The 21,260-nt window shown below is 41.4% G+C and overlaps 1 protein-coding gene across 1 annotated transcript; it reads left to right on the top strand.

Annotated features, from left to right (window-relative positions):
* Positions 1-8,483: 8,483 nt before the first annotated feature.
* LOC104422998 (protein BIG GRAIN 1-like B) lies at positions 8,484-10,501 on the top strand. The gene has a single exon (XM_010035450.3). It carries the CDS (start codon positions 8,933-8,935, stop codon positions 10,256-10,258), a length of 1,326 nt encoding a protein of 441 aa, XP_010033752.2. The 5' UTR covers positions 8,484-8,932; the 3' UTR covers positions 10,259-10,501.
* Positions 10,502-21,260: the final 10,759 nt, after the last annotated feature.

Here is a 21,260-nt window from a genome sequence, read left to right as displayed (position 1 = left end):
CATCGATAGCGGCTTGGCTATCGCGTGGTTCCAAACACAGCCCGGATAAGTAACATGCGTACCGGAAAGAAACAATCCGTACTCCAATTATTTCGCGAGCTGCGGCGATGGATTTGCAGACGACATCGCTCGTTACACGAAAGTGTGATTGCTACGGTCATGGACCATGCGACAGAGAACTCGCTCCGCCCAATTGCGTGGCGTGCATGAATTCTGCTCACGGATCGATCTGCATAAGAGGTGGGCTCGAGCCTTAGGGGCTCCGTGCAAAGATAGCTTATAGATTTGTCTCTCTCTCTCTCTCTCTCCCCTTTATGTGTCGATAATTGGTTTCATATATAGAGGTTTGTAATTGACATAGAGAGAAAATTACTCAAAAAGTTATAAGTCTGTTGGGTCGCGGCCAATTCAAACCCTATCAATTGTGTCAATTTAGTTTTAAATATTCTGATGATTTAATCCTAAACCTTTTGGCTATTTGCTAATTTAGTTATCCGTCAATTTTTATCAGAATTCAATAATGTGTCGTTTAGTTGGCATTGGCCGTCCTATGTGATACGATTAGCATTGGCAAGCTACCCTCACCTGGTGTGGGTAAGTGTGTGAACCCTTGCTGAGATCAGGTGAATGTCGTCAACCTAGGATTGAAAAAAAAAAAAAAAAGGAAAAAAAACAACAAAATAATAAAAAATTCAAAAAAATTCAAAAAAATTGTAGTTCACATTAGCACTAGTCATATTACATAAGATAGTTAGCATTTACTGGACCATCACGTCAATGAATTTTAGTCAAAATTGATTGGAATGACTAATGGTGCGTTTGATAACATTTCTGTTTAAAAATTGTTTCAAGGAACAGAAATAGAAAAAATTATTTATATTTCGGGAAACAATTTTTGAACAGAAAAACATGTTTAGTAATCGCATAAAATTTCTGTTCTGGAATAAAAAAAGAACAGAAACGCGTTTGGTAAACTTGTATAATTTTTTTGTTTCTTTTAATTTTTCAATTTTTTAATATTTTTAAAAAAAGAAGAACAAAAGAAGAAGAAAAGAAAGAGAATGAAAAAATAGGAGAGAGAGAAATTGTTTATCGGAAGTGTTCCTGCACGTGTTCTCGTGAACAAAAACAATAATTTTTTTGTTCCTGAACAAAAATATAAACAAACGCGTTTTTTTTTTTTTTTCCCTAACAAAAGAACGAAATTGTGTTTCAGGGAACAAAAAAAGAACACAAACAAACATGCCATAAATTGACAAATCGTTAAAATAATTAAGATTAAATTGTTACAATTGAAAGATTATGATTAAATCGGCTATTATACAATAATATTATTAGGACTTTTTTTTTTATAGTTATCCCTTACATAAATCATAAATGCTCTTACACACTCAAGAAGCCTTCCAATTTAATGCAAAGAATTTCAATTGGTACACCGTTTTATATGACGTTGTGGAATACAATCTTAAACCTCCTCTTTTCACACACCAAACTAGATCTACTCCTCTTGCTATCGGAAGCTCCCCGCTTTGAAAATCCTCGCCGGGGTCCCCAGGTCCCGGCATTGATCACCTGCCTTTGACCCGACTTGACGCGGGGTCAGCATCAATTTGTTGCAACAAAATTGGTCCCTAAGTAACTCGAGGCTAAAAAAAAAAAAAAAAAAAACAAAGAAAATTCAGTGCACGTGACGCACGAGAGAAACTGGGGACGGATCACGTGCCGAGGGTGGTCCTCCCGAATGGCTTCCACGTTCATCATGGCCATTGGCCACTCGTTGTGGTCCGGCTCCACATAGCAGGAAAGCCATCTAATCCTCCCACATCATGGCCTTTTAGCCCATTTACTTCCCTCTTCTTTTTTCCTTCTTTTTTCCAAGATAGCGATAGTGGTATCTCCTACCATTTGTTTCAGCAATGATATTAATTGTGAAGGTCATTTTCCTCCACAAAATTTGCACCCAAAAAAAAAAAAAAAAATTCAATGCCTAGAGGCCTTCAAAATAAAGGGGATAGAAAATATCTTGTAGCAAAGCAGGTCACTTTAGGGATTTTATCATTGAGGATGTGTTTGTTTTGGAAAAAAAACCTTTATGTAAAGAAGAAAATACTTTCTAGAAGATCATTATTTAGAAAAATGTTTTCCCTTTTTCAAGTTAGGGAATTCATTTTCCTAATTCTCAGCATTGCCATTTTTCTTTGATAATAAATGGTTTTTTCATTGATTGATAATCTTCAGCGAACCTAACACGTGAAAGTCTAGAAAACTATCTTGTAGAAAATTCTTTCATTCGAACAAACACATATAAAATTGTAATGGCATGCGGATTTTAAGGATTGGTGCAAGAAAACCTCGCATTGATCATATATATAGTTTGATGATATAATGCTAAAACGGAAAGATTAGCGTAGGCTCATCCTAAGACTAAGTGTGAAAATAGATAATGAAAAGGCAAAAAAGGGGTCTAGAAAAATTTAAATTCAAGATGACTTGCTTTGATATTATGTAAGTTTTTGTGAAATCACCGTCTGTTGTTTTAAGAAACTTAAGTCTTTAAATGAAGTCATGATTTGATATTCGAATTATTTAAATATTTTGGGATGCGAAATTTGGAGATTGGTGGAACAAAAGCCTCGCATTAACCATACGCATGGTGATAGCGCTTTAACGAAAAAGACCAGCGCATTCTTCACTTCACCAGCAAGCATTTATTATGACCTAGTTGATTGGGATGTTCCTCAAGGGAGTATGCAATGAACATAGAAAATCTAGGCAAAAGGAAAGAGAAAATTGCAACCCTAAAGAACAAGACCAAGCATGCATGACAAACAAAATGATGGCATGGCTTTCCAACTTGGGATGGATGTCCAAAACCCCATTTTTCTAAAAAGTACCAATACTTATTTCATCAGCAGCAATTATGGCTCATTTAAAAATGGCAAATTTCCTCTCTTTTCTTTTTTTCCTCTAAAATTACTTTTTCGAGTATATTTTTTTTCTATTTTCCTCCAAAAGTCAAAGGGATAGGAATGATGAACACAAAGCCCAGAGGGCCAATTTATGATGACCATTGTATAGGGCAATAGCAGATCTAAAGATCTTTAGGGTTGTTAGCGGTCCATTCGGAAGTCTCCACCCCTACCAATGAATGATGGAAAATACTTGAATATCAATCATGAAATGGGCCATAGAGATCTAAGGCATGAGTCCAAGATAGTCTCTTTTTTAATTGATCCCTAATCAAAATGCAAAAGGAATTTAATTATCCGAGCATTGTTTGATGTATGTCAACTATTGATCGATGCATACCTCGTTTACTAGTACCGATGATTGAAAATCAATCGAGATACTAACAGGAGCACCGTACGGGGTAAGTAAAGAGTATTCCGAGGACCTGTTGGAGAAAATTCGGATCATGGCTAAATTGTTCATGACACGATATACGATGGTCAACATATACTACCCATCTGGAGAGATAAAGAAAATGTTGAAAGAAGGTACAGTCTTTTTTTTTTTTTTTTCAATTGTAGATTCATTTTCATATGAGAATTAAAAAAGAAATGCAGAAAAGGGGGGTTGACGGCATCTTGAAAACGGATTTTCAATGTGAACAAGAGCCTATTTTCAAAACTAAAAGCGGCAATCCAAATGACTTTTTAATATATTTTCCTCTTTCTCACTCCAAATGAGATAGAGTGATATATGGAACAATTAGAACTCTCTCATTTATAATTTGATAAATACTGGCTTGGCTGTTCTTTGTTTCTATGGAGAATAATTTATTTTCATGTACTAAAACATGTATTCAAGAAAAATAGCGGAACCTTCTTTAATTTTTACAGGGGAAACGAAGTACGAAAATGCTAATGATGTCGATTTGTCCTTGGTCTACCCCTATGCACGTGGATGGACATATAATGGGGGGTAAGCTTAGACAGAAAATTCAAATGCTTTTCGAGCATGGCTTTGAAAATCATCCATGGAAACTCAAATTGATGCAAAAGGACACCATATCATTCATACCCTAAGTGCCAAAAATAATAACACCCCTTCTTTACACGTCACTCTCTCTTTCCTTTTGTTTTCTCTATTAAATTCCCCGGCAGATGTAAATTGACCATAAGCATCACACAAAGGACAAACATAATAGAATCAACCAATCTAATCAATTCTAAACTTATTATGTGAATGTTAATTCAATTTTGTTCTTTTCAATTTTGCCAATTCAATCTCGATGCTTTGTGCAAGATTCCAGTACAGTCCCTCCGATCAATTTTTGTTGGATCCAAAACGGCAATCTAGTCATCGCTGGGCATCTTACATGGCATGCTGTCCATTGAAACTCATCATATGGCATCATGATCCATGTGTGGGAATATTGGTGTAGATGGAAAGAAGTAATGGATGCGATTGCGATGGTACGATGTCTTCCAATATGAACGTAAGTGTGTGCGTCTGTTGTCCAATGTCAGAAGCTGTGGTGGGCTGTTGAAGAGATTGCATTCTCACGGGTGCGTGCGCGACATTAAGACATCGTTCATTGGTGGGACTGATGTCGATGATCAATGTGGAAATGGGAAGAGAGAGAGAGAGAGAGAATTTTCACTTTTTTGGAGAGGGCGAGAAGATTGTTTGAGGCCTTGTCACTTAATGCTCATCTACTATGATTCTGGGTCCCTAGATTGGTCACTTCTTGATCGGAATGGAATCCCAAAACGTCACATATTCGTTACCCATGAAAGCTCTTAGATAGAGAGAAAGAGAGAGAGAGAATCTTGCAGGAGATTAGCGCAAGAAACGCCACACATAGCCCTGAATCACATGAATTAACTAGGTATCGCAATTCAAAAAGATCGAACACGTACGAGTATCCCTGTCCCCGAAAGAAAAAGCACGAAATTAGAGCCTAGAGGAAGCTGAAAACACTTCATGTCTCGGCTACCTGCCCTACTATAACATCACCGTTTTGATCGGCATGACTGAAGCAACCATTTTTCGTGCGAATCTGCGGCAATCGACGAGGTACAAAGTTCAAAGCTAGATTAAGGTGCACATGCGGTCGTAAAAGCAAGTTCCACAGTGAACCCAAAAGATGAATACAAGCACGTTTCGATCTCGCGTGGACACTTTGCATGTCCTCCATCGACGGCAATCGATGCTGCTGGGCGTTCCGTGCTCGCGAAAAGCATTAGATAATTCGAGGTTCTTTCGTGAGCTTGAAGGGAAGAAGTATAGGAACAGGAGAGAGAGAGAGAGAGAGAGAGAGATAAGAGATGAGCGTGACAGAGAGAGAGAGAGAGAGAGAAAGAGAGAGGAAAAGGGGAGATAAAGAGAGAGCATTATAAAACGACCCGCACGTTGCTTTGCTTTTTTCTTGACGTTAGGGTTTTTTTTTTTTCTAAGCTTTGTTAAGGATTTTCTTAGCTTCTTGATTAATCGCACTTTATCGTCACTCCTCTTCTTTGCATTACCGACATTCCCTTGTCCTAATCCTTTCTCAGGACTCTAATCAAATCTCACGTCACTCGTCCTTATTCTTTGGCTCCAACGCCATCCCAATCCTTCTCTCTCTCTCTCTAGAAAAGCTTTGGGAGCCACGAGTGCAATGATTGCGCTTCATGATCTCTTTCTCTATCTCTAACGATGGTCTCCTTTGGATATGAATCTTCCTCTTGATCGTGTTCGAGATTTAAGGAAAGAATGGCGAGAAAAAAGAAAAGAGGGCGTCGTAAAGATTGTTGCGTCGAGATAAAGCCCACTCCTGAGGAAGACGCTCGTGGGAAAGTGACGTGTGCGGGTTTGAAGAAATTTGCCCGTTTTGAGAGAGACAAATTATCTCCCAAGCTCACGAATTTGCAAAGTTGCCGGGGCTTAATCAAGAAAAAGAGTGCGACGTGCACGATTAGCGGTGACTAGGCTTAGCATATTGCACTGTCGATAAGGACGAGAGATTTCAAGTTCCATACAAATTCCACGTGAAATCCGTAATCCATCCGTTGGAATAGGTTACTCATTTTTTGAGATCTGAAATCTACCCTATATATTTTGGAGTCTAAAACCTACATTGTCACGGGTTTCAAGATCCGTTTTAGGACCTATCCATGTTCAATCTATATTCTTAATTAAACGATTATAGTAAATTATTATGACCACCGCTTGTTACTATAATTTGAATTTATTAACCATAACTTATATTAAAATAGGAAACATCAACAAAGTAAAAGTTTCAGTCACAAAATAAAAGCTTGAACTAGTGATTTTAGATTATACATTCATTGCCAAATGCTATGGAATACCATAAGATTACGAGAAGACATAGATTGAGAAAAATACAATAACTTGTTATAAATTCTAGGTTCCAAATTTCAAGTTCCACTAACTTAAAACCTAGAATCTACTTATCAAAATAGGTTCCCCAATTTTTGAAACTTGGAATCTACCTTAAACCTGGAATTGGAGAGGTTCCCATCGATTTTATTCTGAAGTTCCAAATTTTATCCTAGAGTCATTCTTACTCCTAACCATCGGTACAATTGGCCTAGCGGTAAAGAGGTCGCCCATCTTCCTAAAATCAAGAGTTCGATTCACATTGTAAACGAACCTCTCGACGGCTCATGTGACATTGGATAGATTTTTCACCCACTAGCATCTCGGTAGGGCTATGGCGAGAACCTCGTCAACCTCAAACTTTCGGGTCGCAAGCATTGCGGAAACCTATGATCGAAACAGGTGTTCCATAACGGGTACTGGGCTCTTATGATAGCATCCAAAAAGGGTCGCCGTGCCGCACCCTCTCTCTCCTACTAGCATGATGCGATTTCGATCTTTCTCTCGTATTCTCACAACATGGTCGAGAACCAGAGGCTGTCCTCATCTTCCTTGTACTTCCATGGATCCAAAGATGAGCGTAAAAGCCACATGCTTTTTGGATACCCGGCCAATGTCGCTTTGGCATCCTAGGCATGTGAATCTGGCTGTGGTACGTGCGATCCATTCAACAAGGACGAGCAAAAACAGTCAACAACCACATGTTCTCCAATTAAATATTCTTAGGGTATAATCGAAGTAAAGATGCGAGTCCAATTTAATAAAATGGGCACTTAGAATTTCTCGATTCTACATCGAAAGAAGCAAAAACTCAAAGCAGCCGCATCATTTGACCCCCCTCTTCCTCCTCCTCCTCCTCCTCCTCCTCTAAGCACAAATTCAAAAGGAGAGATACTGTTCACACAATTGATCCCAAGTTCTGAGATATTTTTCGCATTTGCAAATAAAAAATTAGAGAAAAAGAATGTATCCCTTACTATCTAGGGTTAGCTTTGGGGAAAGTGTTTAGCTTTTCGAATGTATGGTCTAGCATTTCCCCTACATTTCAATAGTAAAAAAAGGGACAATAAACTTTAATTAGACCGACATCCGTACCGCCTAATGTCAGAAGCATAGAGGCCTTGGGTAAATCTCTTTTTGAATGAAGAGTATTGCCTACACATATCCCAAAGGCCGAACCGTCAAAAATCGCGAATCAAAAGTCGCCCAAAACATACCCTTGCATGTTTGGATCACTTGTATGAACATCGTGTCGTGGGCTCATTTAATTGAATATCTTCTATCTACGGGAGTACATTTTGGTGAGCAGAATTGCATACCCTTTCCTTTTCATTTGGAGGAAAAAAAGATGATCTTGTATTGAATGATTTTCGATATGCATATCACTAAGTAATATTTACTCGACTTTAGTGAAAGTATAGCAATAGATTCATGAAGTAAAAAGTCTTTTTTTTTATAGTAAATGTAAGATATATATTAATTTGAAACCAATAAAGCTGTACAACAAGTGACTCGGCGCCAAAACTCACACTCAATAAGACAAACAAGTCAAATCGAGTGAGAGGGTGCCAAGCAAATAAAAAAGAGGGAACCAACTATGGCTACCCACAATGTAAACCAAAAAGAGGAAACACCCAAGGCTGCACTTCCAACACAGGGAAGGTAGCACTAGCAATACGAAGTCGAAATTATAGGGAAAAAGTTTCTATTTACCAAAGTTAATAAACAGTTTAACTCATCGAAATCGAAATCTTCTAGGACATAATGCAATTACCTTCATATATTATCCACCTAAATTAATAGAATACTTTTGTTAAAAAGTGCCTATGAAATACTTGTTAAACCACTGAATATTATAATTTTTTATATATTTATTATTTTCTATGACATACACAATTGATATTTTGAAAATTAGACATTTTATTAAGTACACTTAATTACTTATAACGAAAGGACCAAACAAGAGAACAAAGGACAAAGGACCAAACCAAACCAGACATAATTACTTATAACGAAAATAGCGAGAATGCCACGTCACGGAATGCCAACCTGGCATCTCTGCCAGCTCGGACGTGCTTGCTGGAGCTGTCTCCTCTTCTCTCCCTCCTCCTCCTCCTCCCTATTATAAGAACCCGACGAAAGAGAGACTCGGAAATCTCCTCGCTCGCTGTCGCCATGGGCGTGGCTTGAAGCTCTCATTACTTCCCTCTCTCTCTCTCTCTACCTCGAACATGCCGCACAGCGACTGGCGTCTCTGAAACTTTTGCTTTGTGTTTCGTACTCGCATTCCCATATAGCCCTCTCTCCTCTTAGACAGAGAAAAGAAAAGTATTTCCACACAGAGAGAGAGACTATCTCTGCATCACTTCACTTCACTTCCTCTCTCTCTCTCTCTCTCTCTCTCTCCTCCATGATCAATCACCCTTTGCTTTTCTCTCTCAAGCAGCCTTTTGACACTCCCGCAGCAGACAATTAAAGATAGCCCAAATCATTGAATTCCAAAATCCCACCTTCCCCTTCTCTCTCTCTCTCTCTCTCTCTCTCTCTGTAGACCCAGTTCGCTCCTGCTTCACTTCGCTTCCCTTCTTCGCTCCCTATATGAGCCATGGATCCCTGCGATAAATCACACCGCACCCGCCAACGCGACAGACGGGACCACCCCTCCTTCTCCTCCACCCTCCTCGACGCCATCTACCGCTCCATCGACGGCGACTCCCCTCCCCAAGACCCCATGGTCTTCTACACCGACGCCGCCGCCGCCGCCGCCAGGATCAAGCAAGGCGGCGGCAGCGGCGGCGACTCTCGGCGGGACTACCTGATCGAGAAGTGGATGGCGGCGGAGGCGGAGGCAGAGGAGAAAAAGAAGAAGAAGAAGGAAGCCGGGGACGAGAGAGGAGGGGCCGCGGCGGCGGCGGCGGCGGCGGCTCACCGCGGCTCGATGGTCGGCGACTGGAACCGCTCGGTGCTCCTGACGAATTCCAGCTCCAGCTCCTCTGACTCCAGCTCCAGATCGGGAGGAGGGTTCTCGTCGTCCGAGTCGGAGTCCAGATCGCGGAACTCCGCTTCGTGTTACTCCGTGAGGAGGCCGAAGCAGAAGCCGGCCCCGATTCGCACCAGCCTCTCCGACCGCACGGCCTCCGCGTTCGACCGCGGCCACCTCGACCCGAGGAAGGGCCACCACGCCGCGCAATCTCAGAGGCCGAGCAGTAATAACAAGCACGAAGGGCTCGGCTTCGTGAAGACGAAGTCCAAGGCGCTGAAGATCTACGGCGACCTCAAGAAGGCCAACGGCAAGCTCAAGCAGCCGAACTCCCCGGGCGCCCGCCTCGCCAGCTTCCTCAACTCGATCTTCACCGTCGGGAGCCCTAAGAAGGCGAAGATCGCCGCGAGCTCCGTCGACGGAGACCAGTCGGCGTGCTCCTCGGCTTCCTCGTTCTCGCGTTCGTGCCTGAGCAACACCCCGTCGTCGCGGAGCAAGCCGGGCGTCGTCACCGGCGGCGGCCCGAAGCAGCGGTCGGTGAGGTTCTACCCCGTGATCAGTGTCATCGTGGACGAGCCCAGCCGGCAGAGCAAGGACCTGAAGGTGGTGGCCGCGGAGATCTCGCCGGCGAAGAAGGCGGAATTCGGCAAGTCCGGCACCAGCGAGGACAAGCGGAGGATCGCGGAGGCGGCGAGGGAGATGCTGCGGAGCTACCAGAAGAAGAAGGAGAGCTTCGAAGCGAGAGAAGCCGACGTCGACTGCGACGAAGGCGGCGGCGGCGGTGGCGGCGACGACGACGACGCGGCGAGCTGTGCGAGTTCGGATTTGTTCGAATTGGACAATCTGGCGTCGATCGGGTGCGATGACATGAGGTATAGAGAGGAATTGCCGGTGTACGAAACCACTAATCTAGACACTAATCGAGCCATTGCCAGTGGTTTAGTTCTGTAATTCATGCAAAAAAAAAAAAAAAAAACCAGAGAAAAAAACCCCAAAAAAAAAAAGGAGGACAAAAAAAAATTATATATAAATTAATGGTGTGGGGGTTTACGTTAAGCAAGGGCAATAAGATTGTTCTCTTTGCGGGTCTTTTTTTTTTTTTTTAAATTTTTGCAGTGTGCTCTTGGGTAATATGCTTTGAATTATTATCCGGTATATCAACGGTATCGAATGAGACATGCATCGGTTGGTTAATTACCTCAATTTACTCTTGGTAATCAACGACGGGTAATTATTTCTATTTGTATGGTGAAATTGAGAGAGAAATTCATGATATAATTTTTGTTTTTTGATTGTTTTAAAGAGAGATAATATGTTTTGGGAGTGAACAAGTGGAGGCTGTTGAGTAGAGTTTTTTGCCATGGAGGAAAGAAAAAGGAGTTTTTTTTTTTTCTTTTTTACTTTTTTTTTTGGTTAATTCTTGAGGAGAATGTCTTCTTCTTTTTTTCCCTTTGTCTTTTCCAGTTCTAGAATCGCGTTCACACGCGAAAATGGGGAAAAGGGTAAAGAAATTTTAATAAGGAAAAGAAAATGAAAGGGATGAAGTAAAGGTGAAGATGGTGGTAAAGGAGGCAGATCTTCCACTCTCTCATCATTCATGACAATACAACAAAAGTGAAAAACTCTCTCTCTCTCCCTCTCTCTCTCTCTCTCTCTCTCTCTCTCTCTCTCTCATCCAATTGCATGAAAAATGTGATTTGGGTTACTTTGTATGATAATTCCACAATTGATCACAAAATAAATTATGATTAATCATCTGAAAAACACTGCTCAAATTGCTTAAACGTTAATTGATTGCATCAATAAGATATCGACTTTCCAGTAACAACAGTTACGGGAAAAAAATAATCATTACCAATAGATTTTCCTTACATTTCATGAAGCTTTTCATTTTCAATTCCACATTTTGATAAGTTTACTCGATTGTTGGAGAGTGGTCGTCTCCTCCCAACGCGATAGAATTTTGACCCTTGGCATTTGAGATCGCAATCACAATTGCAATCACAATCGAATAGTGTTAGAGACATCGAAAGACCCAAGATACCAATCTATAAAGTCATGCAACAAATTTTGGTCTTAACACTTGTCGAAAGCTAACTTACAGCTCGTCCTGTTACTCATTAAGTTACATATATTAGTGAAATCAATGTTCGCAATCTCTTGTCATTAAGGGGGAAAGATGGCGAAGAGCATCAAAAGGAACATAATGCACGGTCTCAAAAGCTGCGGACAGAAAATCTAAGGTTAGATATCCTTTTTAAGCTTGGCGTCCTCGATTTTGTGCTGGCTTCGTAACTAAAACGACAACATGTTTTGCTAATGTAAAATCTCACGTAATGAAAACCCTTTTGTCCCCTCCCACATATAATTGCCTTTCTAACTGCCCCCCAATTAACACCAAACACGGTCATTAGATTTGCAATCTTTAGAAAGTGATTTACTTGCATGTCATCTTGACGAGCATGCATGCTTGTCATCTTCACACCAAACCAGCGTGCGAGCGCGTACATGCACATAATAGGTAAGCGAAAGGTAGGGTTAGTGGTCCATGCATAGTTAATATATAAAGTACATGCATCGCTCTCGAACTGTCGGTGTGGAATTTCTCGGGGAAATCATCCAATCGGTCATGAATCTATAGCCAAGTTAAAAGCTAGGGTTTTCACCGGGAATCACTGATGTAAGGATATGTCACATAAAATGGCCGACAATGTCATGGCGAAAGCGGGCCAAAAGAGATTATATTAAAGTTTCGCATCAAAGCTCATTATTTAATAAGTGAAATTGAAAAATTTAGAACTGAATGAACATCCATACAAAAGATTTAGAATTAATTAGGTAATTTTCCTGAAATTTTTTTCATGATTGGTTAACATTTACATCAGCGCACAGCATGATTCACGGAACTGATTGACGACCCATCAAACGTGAAGATGAATAGAGACTTCGGGACCATCAATGAATTCACAGGTTATCCATCACTTCGATGCTCTTTTTTAACAGGAAGGAAAATGGAACATAGGGCGTCTTAAAATTAGTATAGAGATGGATGCTTTTGTGGCGTGTAGGCAGGCTTTTTCCATGCGATGGACTCCTTTGGGGCGAACCCTAACTAGACCGACCCCTCTCGCACTTTATGACTTAGCATCTCGACACGAACAGTTCCCTCCCTCCTCAAAGATTCTCGACGAAAAGAATGGAATTGAAAAGCGGATGGATCAACGTGCCGACCCAACTTTCAGTTTAAATTATCTTCTTTGTCTAATCAAAAGATGGAGGCTACAAAGTGTTAGCAAGGGGGCGGGGGGGATCGGCTTCGGAAGGACCACGAGATCACAACAGTGCGATCTCTCTGCTTAAATATATGTTATATTGTCCATCATCATGGCATTGGCTTAGCTCGAGCATGTATGGAAAAAGGAAAAGGCTACAAGTCTACATATCCCCCGTGGTCAAAAGGTGCATCGATAGGCTCGATTGGCCTATGCATTTGGAAAGGAAAAAATTTGGGTTGTGGCCTGTGGGGGCCTGGTCTTGCCTTAGTTTCTATGTGTAGGGATGGAAGGTACCAAGAAATGAAGCATGGGCGATCATGCGAAAGGTGCCATCTGCCATGATCGGCTTCGAAAAGATGGTGTATAAATATGTGCGACGCTTAAGTAGATAATGATAGACGGCGGCACACTCGTCAAAATACCTATTTTGTAATTTGCAGTTTGTCTTGCCGTTTGATAGATCGATCGTAATATACCTGACATTGCCCATTTTTATATGATTTATGCTAGTCCACATGCGTAACGACCGAATCACTACTGTAAGATAAAGGGAATTAAGTGAAATTCGAAAGGGAAATCTAGTTTATAGGTCCCTACTTGCTTTTTTTTTTTCTTTTTTTTTTGCTTTTTTAATTGTGAAGTCCTATTTCGAAATTGGGGTCAGTATGAATGGGAAAGTTGACTTGGCTATCGCTAGAGTAATGGGTCAGTATGCGTAAGATTACCTTTTCCAGGAGCAGAGAAACCCTTTTCATAATTACCCAAATGTCTTAGCGAACATCCTTACATGGCAGTCCCATCACCCAACAACACGACACGGACGTTATCTGATTATATCCCATCAGATTAGTGATAATTGGCATTAACGTTGGAAGAGTCACGTCAGAAATTCTCTTAATGAAGTCTTAATCGTTGTACAAGATAAAGCTTCCGTCTAGCCAAATCAAACACAGAATCGCACTTAGTGAGATGTGATTGATGATGGTCACGAGTGACAATAGACATTATGGCATTGAAGCAACAATACAATTGACAAGTGTCGTCAAATTTTAACGTTGCGCTGTAACATTGTCAAGTACAAACTTACTTTACTCTCAATAGAATCCAAAATTCCGGACACAACTCGAATGTCTAATTGAGTAGTCAAGTGTTCAATTTAATTGGGGATTAGAGCATGCGTCTGAGTTAATTACACTGTCTTGACTGCCCGACCCGACCCGAACCGAATACTTAGGTACCCGTTTCTCGTGCAGAAAGAAAGAAAGGACATTCAATGCATGATTGACCGGTTTCATAATGCCGACTGCGCCACACGAGGACGTTCCACTAATTCAAGTACGTATGAACGGTTGCTGTCGCACGACGCACCATCGCACTTGTGGGGGCGCCGGGGGGTGGTGGCCAGAAGCTTTGGAGTACCATGCAATGGTGTCAGTCACCAACCATGCAGGAGTCACTGGCACGAAAGTGCACGAGCACATTACCATAGAAAATCAAACTCATCAATGCGATATCGTTGCGCGCAATACGTGGACGTCTCGTTCGCCCGTAGGTCCGGCCTTGTCCCGGACCGAGGTCCCGACACCCAACACACATGGCTCGATCCTTGGCTCGACCCCCTTAATGGATGTCTTCCTGGCGGGGTGCACGGGGGTCGTTGGGTTGCTTTAGGGAAAATGGATCACAGCCTCATATTTCGTGCTTTAGTTATGAGATGATACATATCGTTAACAATTGCTTCGTTGGCCTGCTCCATTATCTTCAGGAAGCAACAAAGAGGATTGAGGGCAGGACAGCTGACGAGATTATTTTCGTAACATCTTCATTTGTTTATTATTCTAAGGAAGAGGATAGTTGTACCTGTCTCGTATACTTCGCTGACGTGAGAAATGCATTAATTTGCGAAGATTTCGTTTTGATTTTGTATCGCTTTTGGACAACAAGGGTACGTGAGATCTAGTTGTTCTCGATAACGTGTGTGTTCATCCAAGATGTCGTTGACAAGTACATGCGTACATTCATATGCATACACATATACAGCTCTGCCAGGATTGATTTTTGGACTGGTGTTCAAGTACGAAAATTTTCAAATAAAGGCACAAAGTGCTCTCAATTTCTCGAATAAGGATCTAAAGTAAATATTATCTCAAATAGAGACCTAAAATGTGATCGTTTTCTCAAATAATGGCTCAAAATTGATCTTATTTTAAATGAGGACATGAAGTGGTCATGTCGGTCTCAAAGAAAGACCTAAACTCACTAGCGAATCAAGGACATTAACATCATTTTGTATTTTCTTATTTCTTCCATTTTTCTTTTTTTTTCATTTTCCTCTTTTTTTCCATAAAAAGCTAGAATAAAAAAAAGAATAAACTTTTTTAAAACACAAATTAAAAAAAAAAAAAAAACTCCGGCGGAGGGGTGGGGTCAACCCTCCCCGCCTGTGTTTTCCTTCTTTTCTTTAGTTTTAGCCTCTTTTTTTTTTTTTTCATTTTAAAGTTTTTTTAAACAAAAATAGTAAAAAGGAAAAATGAAAAAAAAGAAAAAGAAAAATTAAATGACAAAAATATCTTTGAGAGGTCAAGTTATTTTTTAAAATTAATGTGGTCACTTCAAGTCCTTATTTGAAATAAAATTCATTTTAAGCTTTTATTTGAGAAAATGAAGGTATTTCATACTCTTATTCAAAATAATATTCACTTTAAGTCCTTATTTGAAAAATTGAAGGCACTTTGGTTCTTATATGGGAATTTCCCCTTCAAATATTTGATTTAGTTCACATCCACAAATATCGAGCAAAAGTTACGTTAAGAGTGCTTGAAAATCCCATGAAATCATAATATTGTACGGTGATTTTGTGCATTAAGTAGTAATCATGTGCACGACAAAAGGATTTATCTAGTATGAGTTACTTCTTCTAACGGGATATGATCGGTTCATCGATGAATGAAAGTGTTTTGTGTGGCGATTATGTTATATAGAGATAACACATGAAGAGAATCGATTGACGAGAACTACGATTGATCTGTCATAATGCACCAACACTTTGATCCATACGTCAATGGTCCAGCTCCAAAAGCATGGCATATGAGACAAGAAGAGAGAGCGTTGCGCATAGAATGGGATCGGGGAGGGGGCAAGAGTGCCGCATCGAAGTGGGAAAATGTCTCGCATGCATTCAGCGTACGTGAACCCGTTCCAATTCAATCATCAGATCACGTAGGTCTCCTATGGAGACCGACAACATTTAGCGGCCAAGATGAAGCAGGCTCGGGTGCTCCGATCGGTACTGCAGCTTTTCCCCAAGGACCACGTCTCCTTTTTGAAGCCGCACGTGATGGAGTGGCCTGCATGTCCCATGCCTGTCGCGCATGCACACGTGTGATCCTCCATGCATCCCCGCAACTTCCGCTGCACTTACTTACAACTGACCATACTTTTAAAAGTCGTCCCAAAAATAATTAATCTTTTTGCGCGCCCGATCCGGGCAGCGTTCGCAGCTCTGTCCGCTTCACTTCACACACGAGCTCCTTCCCGTATGCTTTATTGCGCCGGAGGCTATTTGCCTCTTTTCAAACCAGAACCAGCAAGAAAAGAAACGAGGTACAACAGCGGGATCGGATCCTCAGCTCGTAAATCCGAATCATTAGTCTACGATAGGTGAAGATAGGTGTGAAACTTAAAAGATTATTACACCGTATCGTGGGTCGAGATTTGTCGAGACTCCGATGATAATACGGAGCATGACAGGCTGTCTTTGTCCGGGAAATACCGTGTAAAGAACGATTTGAAATTATAGCTTCACAGAGGTTGTGTAGGTTAAAAACCTACAGAAAGGTCTAATAGAAGTCTATCCAGGGTTCATGTTATTTTGAAATGAGTAGTGAATAATCTTAGGTTATCCCTAGAAGAGATCAGGGAGCATTCTCATCTCTCCATTTTTCTTTGTTCTTGATGAATTCTCCTCTCTTTTTTTCTCTTCATTTACTTTCCCATGCCGCCTAGCAAGAAGCATCCCCTGATGAAGATATATCATATCGTGGGTCGAGATCTGTCAAGACTCCAATGAAGATAAGGAGGATAACAAGCGATCTTTGTCTGGGAAATCCTTTGTAAAGAACGATTTGAAATTGTAACTTCACAGAGGTTGTGTAGGTTAAAAACCTACTGAAAGGGATAATAAATCTTATTATGTATCCGGCATTTGCGAAAATACGACATATAGATGCTTGTATTACACTAAAAGTCTATGCCGGGTTCATGTTATTTTGATCTGAGTAGTGAATAAAATCAGGTTTATCCCTAGAGGAGATCAGGGAGCATTCTCATCTCTTCATTTTCATTCGTTCTTGATGAATTCTCTTCTCTTTTTCTCTTCATTAACTTTCCCATACCGCCTAGCCAAGAACCATCCCCCCACTTATCCCCCGACACCTGTCACCTCCTCCCACGTGTGCCTCCGCCTTCCTTTTTCCCTCCTGCAACGATCGCCAGATAGCCCCTCGAAGCTCTAATGGCCGATCCTCTTTTCGGCATGGCCGATCTCGGAATCGAGCCGGGCGGGGAGAGGACGTAGAGGAGCAAGCAAAAAGTGGGGAAGGACAAGGGCAGCTTTAGGTAAAGAAAGCAAAAGAAAGAGGAGGAGAGGGGTAGGGGCAGTTTTCGTATTATTATGCCGATTGGGTGTGTGTGAAAAAAGAGAAAGTGGGGAAGGGGAAGAGAATAATTCTTTGTGTTTTTTCGGCGATCCCAAGGAGATCGCAGCGACGCCAAGTTAAAACCGTGGCAGCAGCCTTTTCTTTTCCCATCTCCTGCTCTTTTTATCCCGATGTCCGATTGCTCATCTATAGTTTTTTCGTTTCTCTATATTATATCTTGGGAAGAGGAGGAATTGGAGAAGGGAGGACAACGACAATTGGTCTGAAACTTCGTATCCCCATGAAAAAGATAAAGGAGAAGGAAGGGAGAGAGAGAGAGTGGATCGTCGTCTGATGGGGATGTTGGGAACGATCTGGTCCTCGCTTTTGCTTTTGCTTCGGTGCACGGAATTGAACCGGGTTTCATTTTTTGCTTGGGGAAAAAGATTCTTGGGGACAAAATTCTAAGGCGGAACGACGATCGTGATCTCCTAAAGCGTCCCGCTTTATTGTCATGGGGGGCATGCAGTTGAGTGACCTAGGGTTCTAGGGTTTTGGAAAAATTTCGAATCTTCCATGGCGGGCTAGGCTCCGCTTGGCTCGGCTTTTTCGCCCTATGCTTCTCGAGTGTACTCTACATTAGGCAATAGTCATTTTTCCTTTCCGTTTTTTGCTCCCTAATGTTAATCAAGAGTTTCAAAGAGCAATAACTCCGGTCGACCGGAGATTTTCCCCTCACGGGCCTCCTTAGATCTCGACATGTACATATTTTTAAGTGGTATAGATCCCTAGCGTGTGGAACTCACGTTTCTTGATCAACATGCATGATTGACTCTCAATTTGGTAGAATTAGTGCGGTGCAAACGCTCGGTTGGTCGCCGTACCGACGACCATAGAGGAGAAAGAGGAAATTTAGGACACACGCATATACCGCTTGGCCCTTGCATCGAACTTCTTGTTGTGTGTGAAACTATGTTTTGCGCGTCTCCAAAGCGGCACGTCATTTTTTCTACGAAGTCGTTAAAATGATTGAAAGGAAAAAAGAGAGAATCGTCTGAACAGTGGATGTCCGGCTGCCCAATAATTTTGAAAGTTCGTACCTGCACAGGAAATGCCCCGATCCTGCTTTTTCAAAATGGTGGCAACTTGCTTGCTTAGGTGGAGATCTCGTGCAGTACGAGCTTTGACTAGCTCGAGAGTTTGACTTTTCTCGTGACTCAAGCTTTGCTACATTGTGTGAACGGGAATTGGCATGATGTTTTTTTTTTTTTTTGAACAAGAATTGGCATGATGTTTGGCCGCTCCTTCGGCCGTGCGGGCCAGGGTCAATCCTCGCTTCAGTTACGAGTTCGAATCTCCGATGGTGGCTTGGTGCGCACGAGATGTTTAGAGAGATCGGCTCGTCTTTGTCAGACGAATCATCTCGTTCGGTTTACGAAATTAATGAAATGTCAAGGCCCTTTTGAGATAAGAGATAAAGAGAGATGGTTGGACGCAAAGGAAAAGCTAGGGTTTCGCCTTGGAATAGTGGGGGATCGGTCGAGCATTGGCTTTCACTGACCAAATTGAATTATGGAGAAAGGGACTGCACACGGACGTATAGTATTGAGCGCCACAATTTTAGGGTTTTCTCGATCGGTGAAAGGTTGGTGGATTAGATAGACCTGGATCGCAGAGAGAGCGAGAGAAAGAGAGAGAGATGAAAGTGACTTGTAAATTATTCTACGTTGCTTTTGGCCAACTTGCTTGCCTCGACTACAGTCACGCATCGAAAAAACGGCGTCGTTTCCGACCGCGAAAAGCCTCATTATGATCGCGAGTGACCATGGTCGAGTTCGAAGTTAATTGCACGAACCTTGGCCATGTTAAAGTAACCTAGCTTGTGGAAGAAGCTTGAAAGAATTATGGAGATAATGATAGCCATTGATCACATAAGACTCAAGTTGTGTTATTTCAAGTTATGAATGACTATGATGGGACCGGTCTATATAATGGATCGGGCATAGAAGGCAAAATGCTGCCTTTACTTTCTCTTAAGCCTAAACAAACTTGCCCTATGTTCAGTACGCAAGAATTCTAAGTAGGTAGAGTCGATAAATCTCATCACATTTTTTTCTACGACCTAACGTACGAAGTAAACGAATTCATCACTTGCGGGTCACCACATCGATTCATATGGTTCAAATCGTGAGGGAATTTAATGACCATCAAATCAGAACACAACAGCCTACAACGGTCACGTCCCTGCTCGTGTTGATGATGGATCGTGCCAGACCTAACTGGTGGGAAATTGAATAGAGACGGGCTTGAAAATTTGGAAAGAAGCACAGTGAGAACGATTGATAATAACTGTCATCTTCAAGAAGAAGAACGGAAGCCATGGATCTACCGACGCATCCTTGCGGACTTGATGGGGGAATCTTAAGGCACGCGAGTCGCCTTCCTCGTTAGGTGCCGACGGGGGGAAGTTTGGAAGCAGCTGCATAGCTTGGTCGATCGACAACCGCTCACGTTGACCTCAGCCCAATCGCGATCGCTTGTACATGTTTTTTGGCATAGAAACACGTTCGATAATCGACATAATGTGTTGCAGAAATGGAACTAGGAACTGAAATGGACTGTGCTAGGGTCCAGGTGATATAAGGAGTTAGGCATGTGTCCTTTTTGCGGGCTCCCGCGTTGATGGTCTCTCTTGAATCTTATGGTACCTTCTTTGACCATTGCCTTTACATTTACAGGTTCATTTCCTCTACCATTTGACACCAAAGACATTGGCCCCAACTAATGAAAATGAATTTGACATTTGATAAGGAAAAGGGGTTTTGGTATTGAATGACATGCATTATTTCACTCCATAAAGTCCACCTGGTTTTCCCCCAAGAACTTCTTTTATCATAACTGATTAAGCCAATGTCTTATGAATCAAGATCATCTTAAATATGTAGTCCAGTGAGTTGTGATCATCACTATAGCACCCCGTCGAGAATATTGGGATTGATCTCATTATCGACATCTCTCGTTTAATATAGTTGATCTCACCGGTGCATGCTTAAAATCACAAATTTTGATAATCTCTTTCTGAGTTTCAGATATGTGAGATAACCAAACATATTCACATCTAAAACAATACTGATTTTCCTTCGAGAGAAGGGTCACTTTAAATTTCCTTTTTCAGGAAAATTGCCTACCAAGGTTTAGGCTTTGTTCGTTTTTGCGAAAAATATGGCATTTCTAAAAAAAAAAAATTCAAGAAAATAACAATATTTTTCTATATTTGACTAACACTTGAAATTGAACTAGAAAATATTTTATATCGTTCGATGTGGAAAATTTGATTTGATTCTCCTCCGTGCACGCCTTTTAATATTATATTATATTATTCTTTTCTACTTTTTTACTTTTCTATTTTTTATTTTTCCTTTTGCTTCTTCCTCTTCTACCGATCCTTGACCTAAAAAGGCTCATCGATTTGGTGAGGCTCAACATTGGCAGGCTTGAGCCTTTGGCGAGGGTTACGCTTGCCGATTTGGGCAAGTGGCCAACTCGACCTTACTAGAGGTTGGCAAGCCTCGAGCTCACCCAATGCCGGAAAGCTCAAGGCTTGCTTGTAGTCGATCACTGGCCGGCAATTGGCCAAGAAAGAAAGAAAGGAAAAAGAAAAAGAATTAAACTTTTGAATATTTTAAAAAGACAAAGACAAAAAGAATGAAGTGGGGGCTAGCAGGAGCATAAGATAAGCGAAAGTGAGTGAGGAAAGGCTTTCCTTGATTGATTCATTTTTTGTAAATCAAATGTCAAAAAATCTGGAAAATGTTTTCCTGGAAGATGTTTTCCTCAAAACCAACGGAATGTTATAGTTTTCTTTTTCTTTTCCCAAGAATATGAACCAAAACTTTATTGAACTTTTCGATATTAGAAATGGTAAACGCTGGTGATGGATCCAGTTTATGCGAAAGCCCAGTCCATTCCCAACTTAGCCCCAACCTGTCCGACCGTTCGTGAAACGTCGTCGTCAGAAATGGACACATTATCAGTCCCATC

The sequence above is a fragment of the Eucalyptus grandis genome, chromosome 10, assembly GCF_016545825.1.
Source record: "Eucalyptus grandis isolate ANBG69807.140 chromosome 10, ASM1654582v1, whole genome shotgun sequence".
Classification (NCBI taxonomy): Eukaryota; Viridiplantae; Streptophyta; class Magnoliopsida; order Myrtales; family Myrtaceae; genus Eucalyptus; species Eucalyptus grandis.
The sequence above is the reverse complement of the archived record's forward strand: the minus strand, read 5'-3'. Positions and strand labels throughout refer to the sequence as shown.

Coding starts and splice junctions, on each gene's coding strand:
- LOC104422998 (XM_010035450.3), top strand. CDS start 8,933: ATGGATCCCTGCGATAAATCACACCGCACCCGCCAACGCGACAGACGG.